Source organism: Erpetoichthys calabaricus, chromosome 12 (genome assembly GCF_900747795.2).
Source record: "Erpetoichthys calabaricus chromosome 12, fErpCal1.3, whole genome shotgun sequence".
NCBI lineage: Eukaryota > Metazoa > Chordata > Cladistia > Polypteriformes > Polypteridae > Erpetoichthys > Erpetoichthys calabaricus.
Window position 1 is genome coordinate 22,941,343 of NC_041405.2, and position 14,391 is coordinate 22,955,733.

Consider the following 14,391-nt stretch of genomic DNA (forward strand, 5'->3'; position numbering starts at 1 on the left):
GTGTTAAGGCTAACACAATCAAAAAATGGCTTTCTCTTACTGCAACTGAAAAAAAAATAAGTCAATCGGTAACTCTTGTTTAAAAATGACTAGAAGAGACGCTATGAATTCATTCAGACTGAATGATCCCCACTCAAATGTACACTTTTCTTAGCTCTTTAAAGAACACCATTCTTATTTACATTTCTGAGAGTAACCACAATTTCAGAATGAAACACCAGTATATAAATCAATTAAAATAACTAACACTATCATCATCATCATCATCATCATCACCGCCTCCCCACATTGAACAAGAGCAAAGCGTTTGAAATATGACAACTGAAAAGCTCTGCTGCTGGCAGGACTCATCACACCAGTAGGGGAGGTCTTTTCACTATGGTGGGACCGTTTACACACAATAAGTGACCTATTGTTCTGTTTCACAGCCAGCTGCTCTGGTATGCTTAGAAAGGCTCCCTTACCTGCTGATCAATGCCCACTGCGTCAAGTCCATTATACATGATATTGACCCAGCCGTCCTTAGAGGCCAACACAAACAGAGACATCAGGGCCTGAAAGTCAACAGAGACACAGATTTAAAGGTCAGCGTGTGCAGCTCACTCATTTCAAGGTTAACACTGAGTGTGTGTGTGTGCTTTTGCTGTTAAAAGCTTAATTTAGTTCACTTTAGCTTGAACAGTTACTCGTTTTCTGTTAGCTTTATCAACTTCGAAAAGGCTGTTTAAGGTCCCCCACACCTCTAACAAGCTTCTGCAGCTACCATATAAAAAGAATTCAAGCATAATGCTATGTAATAGGCCCTTTACTAAACCATAGACGGATAAACAGATGTAGTGCTGTGAAAAAGTATTTGCCCCTTACTGATATCCTCTGTTTTTGCATTTGTCATAATGAGTGACTTCAGATCTTTTGACAGCTTGTAATATTAGATAAAGAGAACCAGAGTAAATATAAAACACCATTTCTAAACTGCTACTTAACAGGTTTAAGCAATATAGTTATGCAACACCTGTACTGAACTAAAAATAAGAACATCAGGAAGGTAGAAAATACTTCTTCACAGCACTTTAGATATAAAATGCACTTTACACTACAGACTAGATGGATACATACAGTATTACAAGGCACTATATGACAGAGAGATTACCCAAAAGGGATTATATGGAATTTTTACACATTTCAGTGTTTGAAACCAATATAACACCTCTAGGTTTGAAAAGGCAGTATATAAAAAGAGAGGTTAATCCCATGACTATGTTTAATTAGTTTATTATAGATAGATCAATCACATTAGTCAAATTTAGAAAAATACTAAAAAGGATTGTATAGAATTAATATATACAGCACATATTACAATTAGACTAGCACCCCATCCAGGTGGTGTTCCTGCTTTAGGCCCAATTATTGCTGGGACAGGCTCCAGCTGCCCTGCTACCCTGTCCTGGATAAGTGGCTCAAGAAGATGGATGGATGGATATTACAGTTAAATTTGCAGGCATTAATGCTTCTTTATAAAAAAAAAAAAGTATTATAGAAACACTAAGCTTTATAAAAATGGTAGGGTTTCTTGTGAGTATTTAGTGATATTTGATTCAAAAATCATTTAAAAACAACAAGATAAACAGATATATAGATAGAGGTAAAAGTTAATATTAGACAGACAGCTAATGAGCAGAGACTCTATATGACAGACAGACAGACAGACAGACAGACAGACAGACAGACAGACAGACAGACAGACAGAGAGAGAGAGAGAGAGAGAGAGAGAGAGAGATAGATAGATAGATAGATAGATAGATAGATAGATAGATAGATAGATAGATAGATAGATAGATAGATAGATAGATATTAATTTTAGTGTAGTTGTCAGGATAGGCTAGATGGAAAGATTAGATAGATATTAATTTTAGTGTAGTTAGCAGGATAGATAGATAGATAGATAGATAGATAGATAGATAGATAGATAGATAGATAGATAGATAGATAGATATTAATTTTAGTGTAGTTGTCAGGATAGGCTAGATGGAAAGATTAGATAGATATTAATTTTAGTGTAGTTAGCAGGATAGATAGATAGATAGATAGATAGATAGATAGATAGATAGATAGATAGATAGATAGATAGATAGATAGATAGATAGATAGATAGATAGATAGATAGATAGATAGATAGATAGATAGATAGATAGATAGATATTAATTTTAGTGTAGTTGTCAGGATGTGCCACCACCATCTACCCAAAGCACCATGATGTTCCAACAATGATGGATGGATTAAAAGCCAGAAGTCTGTATAACCATCAGCATCAAGTGACTCCGTGAGAACCCTAACTACAAAAAGGACTATTTCATTTATGTTAGGTAGAATGCCCAAAGGGGACTGGGTGGTCTCGTGGCCTGGAACCCCTACAGATTTTATTTTTTTCTCCAGCCTTCTGGAGTTTTTTTTTGTTTTTTCTGTCCACCCTGGCCATCGGACCTTACTCCTTTCTATGTTAACTAATGTTGTCTTATTTTAATTTCTTATTTGTCTTTTATTCTTCTTTTCTTCGTTATGTAAAGCACTTTGAGCTACTTTTTGTATGAAAATGTGCTATATAAATAAATGTTGTTGTTGTTGTTGTTGATAGATAGATAGATAGATAGATAGATAGATAGATAGATAGATAGATAGATAGATAGATAGATAGATAGATAGATAGATAGATAGATAGATAGATAGATAGATAGATAGATAGATAGATAGATAGATAGATAGATAGATAGATAGATAGATTTTAGTATAGTAGGCAGGATATGTTTTGTTAAAGGTAATATGTTTGGTCCTCTTGTGTGCTATGTTTTGAATATTATGTTATTAATTTTATGTATAGTTTATGTTCACTTTTGTCTTAATGTATGCAGCCACCCTGATGACCAGCTGCAGGACCACACGCTGCCTATTTATTTATACGAGGCAGGACCTCCAGAAGACCACTGAGTAAGTATTGTGCTTGATTTTCTATTGTTTTACTATGTTTTGGTGACCTAAGTATTGAGTTATGGGCTGGATTTCTTTGCTTTACATTGCCTTTTTAGATAAGCCTCTATTGGTTATTTGTCTTGCTATTTTGTTAGTTTTGTTTATAAAAATAAATTCTTTATTTTTAATATATTTTCTTTAAAGTCAGAGTTTTTTTTTAAACAGTTTCCATCTCCCTTAACAACATTTGGGTACTGAGTGCCATTTTTACGCCTGTGTAAGCCTTAAAGCCTACCTGCTGAGTTTGGGGCCTGGCTGCCTGGAGTGAAGCCAGTTTTTGGATTCCAGAGCAGGGTGTACTGCTCTGGTTAATGATACTTTGAGGCTTGCGCCCAATTTTGCCACATTTTGTAGAAACCTTCATAACAATAACACTCGCTAATAGACTTGGAGGCACACTTTTTGTTCTTTTATTACCAAAGGCCAAATACCTCATCACTAAACAAGGATATGAGGTTGAAGGGTGAAGCAATGTTTGAAGCTATGATTCTAGAGGCCAAGCAGAGATGAGGACCTTTACATCTTGACTTGATGATTTTAATAAAGAGTTAGGTGAATAGAGATTGACTAGGTAGGCTTGTTCTTTTTAAAATGATTATGTTGTTATGATGCATTCACATATGAGTAACCATCCATTCAGTTTTTCATCTAGATTTAGGGCTTTCATGGGCCAGAGATATTCTTGGCATCATCAGGTTCAAGGTAGGACCCAACCGTGAGTAAAGCATAGAAAGGTAAACCAACATCAGTGAAGAGGCGAGGTGGAATGAAGGTCCTGCAGCGGAGGGGTAATACAGGAGGAAGATGGTGTTTCATAACTTGAGATGGCAAGGCACACTTTCCACAAATATAGTTGCTTCCTTTTAAATAGCATCATCTGTTTATGTTTTTGTATTTTCTTTGCATTAGGTGAGACGACACTTCATAAACCATCTTGGACTTTTTAACCTGCCGTCTCGCCAATGGTGTGTCAAGGCTGTCATGTGGTGACCTATGATAATATTGATTTAACTTCTTTTAATCGTTAGAAAAGCTGGCCCTCAGTTTTAATGGCTATCTGAGAAAATCTCAACACCCTTACTGCCAGTTATACTGTAAGATAAGAGCCGTCCATTGATCTACAAACATCTTCAAAGGTGAGGCCAGACCTGTCAAGTAATACACTCAGTATAAAAGAAGAAGAACCTTTGAAGCTTGTCAAAGGTCAACTTAAAACAGCAGCTAGAAAGCAATTCCATGGCCCCAGAGAGTGAGGGCTATGTGTGAAAGAGATGACATTCTCACTCCCCACCAAATCCCCCAGCCCCGCAACCCCTTCTCTGTATCATTTTCTCTGATCAAATTAAAGGGGGATATTATGACAATACTCAGGGATCAAAATGTGCTCATTGGGAACAGTCATTTAAAGATGAAGGAATCTTGAAAGGCTGCTGGGAGATTTATTTATTTCAGGGGAGTAGAAGTGGTATGCATTGGTTGAAATGGCCCCCTTACAGCTCTGAAGGGCTTGGTTTAAATCCTGGAATGTTTCTTGTATGTCTGGATGAAGGTTGCTCATCCTACCTGTTTCCCTGTGGGCTTCTCTCCAAGGGCTCTGCTTTAACTCCAGCATCTCAGTGGCCTCCATGTTAAATTAATTGATGACTCTAAACTGACCATGTGTGAGTGACCGGGTCTTTAGATAGACCCCCCAAGTCTTGATTATGTTAACCTCTTTTAGAAGTCATTTTGGTTAAAAGCATTTGTTAAGTAAATACATGTACATTCTACTTCTTCAAGGGTTTGACACTGTTGTGCTCTCAACGCTACTAGTGAATTATCTGTAATAATAATATAAGTGGTTTCAAAAATGAATGGCATTGCAATAAATGTAGAAGGGCACATTTATCTGAGGGGGGCTCTCTAGAGTGGGTGGGGGGAGCAGTGACCTTCCTAAAGCATTTGGGATAGACAGATGGGTGAAGCCAAGATTCACAAGATTAAGGAGATGGTTAAGGAGATGATAGATAGACAGACAGACAGACAGACAGACAGACAGACAGACAGACAGACAGACAGACAGACAGACTGACAGACAGACAGACAGACAGACAGACAGACAGACAGACAGACAGACAGACAGACAGATAGATAGATAGATAGATAGATAGATAGATAGATAGATAGATAGATAGATAGATGTTAAAGGCACTATATAAAAGAAGCAAACAGAGTGTATCAGACATGTGCAGACTACAAAATCCTTAAGTGTAACCCGGTAAAGGGTTCACTTGGCCAAATAAATGGGTTACTCAACAATACCCTGGTTTCTCTAACCAGAATAAAGGTTTACATGGCATTTTAGAAATCATATTTCTGTTAGCATAGACAGATAGAGAGACAGACTTTAATTTTAGTGTAGTTGGCAAGACAGACAGACAGACAGACAGACAGACAGACAGACAGACAGACAGACAGACAGACAGACAGACAGACAGACAGACAGATAGATAGATAGATAGATAGATAGATAGATAGATAGATAGATAGATAGATAGATAGATAGATGTAAAGGGCACTATATCCAAGATAGATATCTATGGGAGATAACTGGACAAAATATTCTTTGTGATGTGTATTAATAAGTCCTAGGACTGAGGAGGGTATTAGACCCTGGTGACCATAGTTTTTGAAATCCTTTATTTGGCAGATGGACTGACAAATAATGTTTTCCATTATGCCCAGCTGGAAAAATTGCTCACGCCTAAGTAAAAGTTAACTAGTTTGAAAGATGAAGGAAAATAATATGGTTAAGTACAAGCTGAGGTCAAGTACTGGGAGAGCTTAAAGATCTGTAATGAGTACCAAAACACATGCAAGATCGTCTGAAACCAACTAAAGGTCATGCCACATTATGCTAACTTTTCTTGCAATTTTCAATTGTAGTCTTCATTTACATAATCTCAGTGAGTTGGAGGCAGTTGATGACACATCCTCGTGAGGCCAGTCACATAACAAGACATGTCCAACCACTCACTCCCACTAGTCCACAACATTCTCTGACAAATTAGTCATAGAGGCGATCTTCATGTGCAATGAATACTCATCCGGAAGTTCAATGCATAGAATTCGGTGATTAAGAATAAGGGAGGCGGGTGTTTTGGACCTCACAAATAGATTAGAAGCTCATCTGTCTGATGTCTCGTGTTTTATCTACCACAACAGAATGAGAAAAAGAAAATAAATATATAAAAAGGCATAGATTGCATTTCAAATGTCTGTCTAGATACTTCATTAATCCCAAGGGGAAATTCACATACTCCAGCAGCAGCATAATGATACAAAAAACAATAATAAATTAAAGAGAAATAAAAATGCACGTAAAAATAGACAATAACTTTGAATAATGTTAATGTTTACCCCCCCCGGGTGGAACTGAAGAGTCACATAGTTTGGGGGAGGAACGATCTCCTCAGTCTGTCAGTGGAGCAGGACATTGATAGCAGTCTGTCGCTGAAGCTGCTCCTCTGTCTGGAGATGATCCTGTTCAGTGGATGCAGTGGATTCTCCATGATTGACAGGAGCCTGCTCAGCGCCCGTCGCTCTGCCACGGATGTCAAACTGTCCAGTTCTGTGCCTACAATAGAGCCTGCCTTCCTCACCAGTTTGTCCAGGCGTGAAGCGTCCCTCTTCTTTATGCTGCCTCCCCAGCACACCACCGTGTAGAAGAGGGCGCTTGCCACCCTTCATATATCGCTGTTAACCCTTCATACAGTGCCAGCTTCGTCTGGAAGTACCCTATTGACAACTCTCTTTTTTAATGAATTTCTGTCTGACTGATATTACCTGTTAGGTGTTTGTAACATAGGAGTTGTAACTCACTTGTATTTTGGTCTGAGCCCTGCACTTGTGGTGATCAATTTTGCAACCTTGTCCTGTATCATTTGTTTGAAAAACAGTACCACAGACTAATGTTTACTCTTTTGTAAGTCACTTTGGAATAAAAGCACATGTTAAGCAAATAAAAGGAAAATGTACTAAAAGGGGTGACCATGATTGCGCTGCAAGCAGTCAGTAAATTAGACTTGCCAAGTGATTTTCAGTCATTTAAACTGGCATAGATCAGCAGCTGAAGCCATCAAGTCTGACATGCCACACCACAAGTTGTGTAATGTGATGTATTTTATCCTCTCTGACAAAGACACTGACAGTATTTTAGTTCAGACACCAGTGATAGCACATTGCCATTTGAAAAAGGGAGGCCTGATGACATCATGAACTCCACAGTCATGTGGTAGCAACAGGGAACGTTGGCAACAACAACTTGCCATTGTCTCCCGTTGCCACCACATGACTTTTGGAAGTGGAATACGTGATGTCATCAGGCCTCCCTTTTTCACTAAAATAGACATGATCAGTAATTTTCAGGCATTTACATTGACATAGATCATCATTTGAAGTGGGCAAGTCTGACATGCCCCACGACTAAAAGTTAGGTAATGTGACATCTTTCATCCTCATTAACAAATACGCTGACAGTATTTTAGCTCAGACGCCAGTGATGGCACACTGCCCTCTGAAAAAAGGGAGGCTTAATGACGTCACTTATTCCACTTCCAACAGTTGTGTGATTTCTAAAGAAGACGTTGTCAATAACCACATGGCCACGACCATGGCCATGGATGGGATAGCAAATAGTGGCAATCAGTGGAAGAAACAAACAACAAAATGGCGATGCAATGATGTCACCAAAACAATGTAAAATATTAACACAAAGGTAAAATCAAAAGAAACAATAAAACAGTTCTACATAGACCAAAGCACTGGAATTATGACAATTTCAAAGTGTAACAGCAATCTCTAAGGAATGGGGTCCTTAAACTCAAGTCAAAGGATGAGAAGTTAACGTCTGACTTTTTCAAACCCCTCTTACACCTGAAAGAGTAAAACCAGGGCAGCACACTGAGCGCTACTGGTCTTTCACTCTCAGCTAAATAAATAAATGAGCTTTTAGTCACAACCTAACTGAATAAAACACTGATGTACTATTCAGAATGTGAAGCTAATGTAACTTCATAGGCCATTTGTTGTGACCTGGGGGATAACAAGAGCATTACATGTGTTTGAAATGTCCAGTAAGCTGCACAGAAGTTCACAGGAATGAGGCGACGGTGCGTTTTATGGTTTTTGAAGCTTTATTGTCTCTTGCAGTTAAGAACTACTGCTTTGTGCAATCACCCGCATTAGCATTGGATCTGCAGTGTTCAGTCGCCATTAGTTATTTATCTTAAGGGGCTATAAATGGTGTGGATGAATCTAGTCTCTTCACTTAACTATCCATGTGGAAACAGGGGCATTTCAAATATATTAGTGGACCTGACTAGAGCTACCGCCTCGTATTTTTATAACACTTTGGCAATTTGGGACTTCATATTCTGCTAGGCTTTCAGCTTCACCACACTAAATTTATACTAAAATTGACATCTATCTATCTATCTATCTATCTATCTATCTATCTATCTATCTATCTATCTATCTATCTATCTATCTATCTATCTATCTATCTATCTATCTATCTATCTATCTATCTATCTATCTATCTATCTATCTATCTATCTATCTATCTATCTATCTATCTATCTATCTATCTATCTGTCATGCCTGCTATAGTAAAATTATTTATCTATCCATCTATCTATCCATCCAATCATGCCTACTATACTAAATTTAACATCTATCTATGCTATCATGCCTACTATACTAAAATAATTATCTATCTCTGAAATAGTGTCTATTTGACTAGAGCTACCATCTCATATTTTTATGTCAACCTAACAAATTTGGGATGTTTCATCAATTTGAGATCTGCTAGGCTTTCAGCTTCACCACACTACATTAATACAAAAATTTACATCTTTTTACTGTATCTCTGATATAGTGCCTATCTATCAATCAGTCAATCAATCATCATGTCCACTATGCTAAAAATTATCCATCTATCCATCCATCCTATCATTCCTACTATACTAAAATTAATATCTCTCTATGGTATCATGCTTGCTATACCAAAATGAACATCTATCAATCTCTCTCTGAAACAGTGCGTATTTGACTAGAGCTACCACCTCATATGTTTATGTCACCTTGACAAATTTGGGATGTTACATCACTTTGACAATTTGGGACTCCTCAATCTGCTAGGCTTTCAGCTTTACCACACTGAATTTATACTAAAATTGATATCTATCTTTAATATGGTGCCTGTCTATCCACCTATCTATCCTAAAATTAATATCTATCCAATCATGTCTACTGTACTAAAATTAATATTTCTCTATTCATCTATACAATCATGTCTACTATTCTAAAATTAATATTTATCTATGCTATCATGCCTACTATTCCAAAATGAATATCTCTCTCTGATATGGTGCCTATTTGACTAGAGCCACCTCCTCATTTTTCTATCTATATATACTGATTTTAATATCTATCCTATCATGCCTGCTATGCTAAAATTATTATTTGTCTATGCATCTACAGTATCTATCCATCCAGTCATGCCTACTCTACTAAAATTAACATCTATCTATGCTATCAATCCAACTATACTAAAATAAATATCTCTCACTGAAATAGTGCAAATTTGACTAGCGCTACCACCTCATACGTTTATGTCACCTTGACAAATTTGGGCTGTTACCTCACTTTGACAATTTGTGACTTCACAATCTTCTAGGCTTTCAGCTTCACCACACTACATTTATACTAAATTTTATACATATCTTTAATATGGTGCCTGTCTATCCACCTATCTATCCAAAAATTAATATCTATTCTATCATCCCTACTATACTAAAATTATTATGTACTGTATCTATCCATCTACTCTATCATGCGTACTATACTAAAATTATTATCTATCTATCCATCTATTCTATCCTGCCTACTATACTAAAATTATTATGTATCTATCCATCTATGCTATCCTGACTACTATACTAAAATTATTATGTATCTATCCATCTACTTTATCATGCCTACTATACTAAAATTATTATGTATCTATCCATCTATTCTATCATGCCTACTATACTAAAATTATTACGTATCTATCCATCTATTCTATCATGCCTACTATACTAAAATTATTATGTATCTATCCATCTATTCTATCAAGCCTACTATACTAAAATTGTTATGTATCTATCCATCTATTCTATCATGCCTACTATACTAAAATTATTATGTATCTATCCATCTATTCTATCAAGCCTACTATACTAAAATTATTATGTATCTATCCATCTATTCTATCATGCCTACTATACTAAAATTATTATGTATCTATCCATCTATTCTATCAAGCCTACTATACTAAAATTATTATGTATCTATCCATCTACTTTATCATGCCTACTATACTAAAATTAACTTAATATCCATCTATGCTATCATGCCTACTACACTAAAATGAATATCTCTCTCTGATATGGTGCCTATCTGACTAGAGCTACCACCTCATACTTTTATGACGCCTTGTCAAATTTGGGATGTTAGATCACTTTGATAATTTGAGACTTCTCCTTATCTGCTAGTCTTTCAGCCTCACCACACTAAATTTATGCTAGCAATTGCTTTTCAGTACATTTTAAAATCTTCATTTTCTTTCTTTTAAAAGTTCATATGAAAATTTAAGGATGAGGCCAGTGCTGATTCACAGGCAGCTCATTACAGTTCACTACTATATAATATGAGCTGTTCCACCATTTGTAACATCACATGACATTCTCAATTTAGGGTTGCAGATGGCTTCGTGTCTGTCCTGGAAGCATGGAGATAGATTTAGTACATTTAATGTTAATGAGTGTAGCCTAACAGATTAGCTTATGTTAATTTTTTTTTTTAGTAATTTGGAAAGTGTTTGTGGATTTCCAGCTTCAAATTCAGCGTCTATCATCTTGTATCAGTACACATTTGAACTTCAGCTGCACACCATGCTGAATTTGACAAAGCATCACGACCTTTGTGTAGTAGAAACATGTTATTTTTAATTGAGACACACACTGACAGGCTTTACTTGCTGCCAAGAGGATTGATGTCTCTCTTATAAACTGTCAAAGCATTTCAATGGAATAAACAAAAACATCATCACTAAACCTTTAAAGAATCGACATGATTGTTCAGACGCATCAACTCTCATGGAAGAATAAACATCCGTCTTTAAAAAATGGCAGGAAATGGAGTGGATTAAGAATGATAAATGCCACCTCTGCACTTTTCAAGAGAAGAATGAAAAGCCTCTTCTTGCATTGTGCTGAGAACACACTATGGAGTGTGCAGTCGGAGTGATGATCACTTTAAAAATGTGTTCGAGAGGGTGCTGAGAACGGAGAGGCTGTCAAGGCCAAAAGCGTTGAATTGTAAGCAGAGCTATTCATAATTAATGCCCCTTATAATTTTGAAAAGCTGGTGTCAAATTTAAATAAAGTACCTCTCAGTCCTAATGGTTTTCATTTTATTTGAGTTTGGCTAATTTGTAGGCTCCACACGATTTTTGGAAACTTTGGAATAGTTTTTATTTTTTCATTACATGACTAATCTCTTAATATCTATTTCCCAGTCCATGCTTGTAACAATTTTCATTCAAAATTCTGTATATGAATATGGGTGTACTGGTGTTCAAGGAGTTTTTAAACTGGAAAGTGACCCATAAGACAAGACAATGTGAAAGAAATGCAATAGGACACTAAAGTACAAGTGTTGTAATTCTGACTTTGTGTCATAAGAAACCTGACAAAAGAGATGAGAGGATTCAGTCCATCGAGCTCATTTGTTTAGCTAATAGCTAAGCTGTCCCAGTTTCTCATCCAGATGCTCCTTAAAGGTTGGCAAGGTTTCTGCTTACACTATATGAGCTAGTAGTTTATTACTGATTCCAACAACTCTTTGAGCAAAGAAGTGCTTCCTGGCTTCAGTCCTAAATGCACATCCCCTTAATTTCCTCTGGTGTCCTCGAGAAAGTGATTCACCATTAAGTCGGAAGAATTCGGCCGCATCTGTTTTATCAAAGTCACTGAGAATGTTCAAGACCCAGATTGGCCTTCCATGCAGTCTCCTCTGCTCGACACTAAACGGGTTTTATTCTCTGAATCTCTCACAATACAACATGTCCTTAAGTTCTGGGATGTGCCAGGTTGCTCCTCTCTGAACAACTTCAATATGTCTTTAGTGTACCGCGATGTCAAGAACTGCACAACACTTTCCAGATGAGGTCTTACTATTGAATTACACAGTCTGAGCACAACATCACTCGATTTATTTTCAACAGATTAATGACATAACCTAACGTTCTCTTTGTCTTTTTTACTTTCTCGTATACAAAGTATACAAAGGAAAGTATTGTAATTGTCCAAAACTTCGACCTTGAGATTTTGAAGAATCTCAATGTTTTAGACCTCTCTGAGTCCGATTTACTTTCTTGTAGGGAAAGTATTGCAATCATCCAAAATTCAACCTCGAGATTTTAATGAATCTGTATGTTTTAGACCTCCCTGAGTCTGAAAGTACCATTTTTGGAATTCTGTCTGTGTGTCTGTCTGTGTGTGAGTGTAAACATGATAACTTGAGAATGCTTTCAATGAAGTCAACCAAATTTTGCATACATATATTACATCCAAAACTGACATTCCTATCAACTTTTGAGCTACTTTCGCTAACCAGAAGTGGTCCTGAAAATTATTAGAGTAGCAGGAAACTATAAAATGATCAAAAATAAAATCTTATACCTATACATATAATAATAATATGACCATTTTTTTTGATTTGACCATATGAATAACTCATCCCTATGTCTGAGTATACAAGAAAGTCGAGGGGACGTCCACTCCCAATTTTTTTAAATCGCTTCTGCACATTCTTTAGATGATGAAAATATTCTGTCAAAATAAATCCATTTCCGAGGATGCTTCCCTTGGGACCTTGTCTCCCATCGTATAGTTTTAATTGGAGTTCTTTTTGCCCAAGTGTAGTACTTTGCATTGAGTGTAATCTGAATTTGCCCTGTCTATTTCGAGGTGATTAAAAATATTTTCATTTGAGCAGTAATGCTCCTTATAATTCTGACAAGCCAATCATATTCTACATAATTATCTTATAATGATGAAACTGTACACCTGAGATTCAGATAACTGAAAGCTCTTTTAACATATCACAAAAATCCACCACAATTAAAAGATAAGTCACACTATCTGCATTGATTATCTTAAATATAGATCCTGCTCCATGGCCACTAATGTACCTCGGATGTTCACCTTGGGGAAGGTGTGGCTTACAGGTTTCCTCTATGCAGGCAGTGTGGTGCAGAGGTTATGGCATTGGACCTCAAATCCTGAGGTTGTGGGTTCAAATCCCACTACTGACACCATGAGCAAGTCACCTGACCTACCTGTGCTCCATTTGGAAAACCAAAAGAAATGGAACCAATTGTGTCATAGATGTTGTAAGTCGCTTTAGATAAAGGTGTAAGCCAAATAAGTAATGTAAATGCCTCTGACTTTGGGAAGTGGAGTAAGGTGACGTGTATAATCAGGTGACGAAGCTGCTGTGAGCTGATGTTGCTACCAAAGCATTGGACGATTTGATGGAAGCAGCCACTGAAGAAGCCAAAGGTCCTTAACAGTCAGTGTAAAGAGGATTTAGATATACTTAAAGGTGGTCTAAAGAATATACTGTATGGTTCCTTTAAGTTGTTCAGTAAGATCACACATTTGTAGTGTCTGATATTCAGATCACTTCACGGTGGTCTAATGAATGTATTGTGTTAACAGGTTAATTTAAAAGATCAGAAAAATATCTTAGAACCCAATAGAACATAAATTCTTACTGTTAACACTGATTATCTGAAATTTAGATCACTTAAAAGTGGTATAATGATTGTATTGTTTCTTCTTATTAATTTGTAAGATCACAAAAATAGCTGAAAGCCTAGTAGCACACCTACTCATATATATTGGTATTGATCATTTCAAACTGACGTCATTTAAAGGTGGTCTCACAAACTTATTGCAACTAGGTATCAAGGCGTAAGTTCATAAAAATATCTTAAAACCTGGTAGCGGACATATTCTCACTGTCTGCACTGATTATTTTAGATCACTTAAAGGTGGTCTAACAGAATTATTATCTCCTTATTAATTTTTAGGAACACAAAACTATCATAAAATCTAATAGCGCATGCATTCTCACTATTGGGTTTCATTACCTGCAATTTGGATCACTTAAAGATGGTCTGAAGAATGTGTTCTCTTTTTATATTAATTTGAAAGATCGTAAAAATAGCTTTAAAATGGAGCAGCACACACACTCAAATATATTGGTATTGATTA

The 14,391-nt window shown here is 36.5% G+C and overlaps 1 protein-coding gene across 2 annotated transcripts in view; it reads right to left on the reverse strand.

Moving 5' to 3' along the window:
- The window catches only part of cacna1ia (calcium voltage-gated channel subunit alpha1 Ia), an 856,996-nt gene that overhangs the window by 127,022 nt on the left and 715,583 nt on the right, over positions 1–14,391 (reverse strand). For both annotated transcript variants that reach the window (XM_051935123.1, XM_051935122.1), the window contains exon 24: positions 465–554. In XM_051935123.1, coding sequence (XP_051791083.1) covers positions 465–554 — 90 coding nt within the window. The remainder of the gene's footprint in view (positions 1–464; positions 555–14,391) is intronic.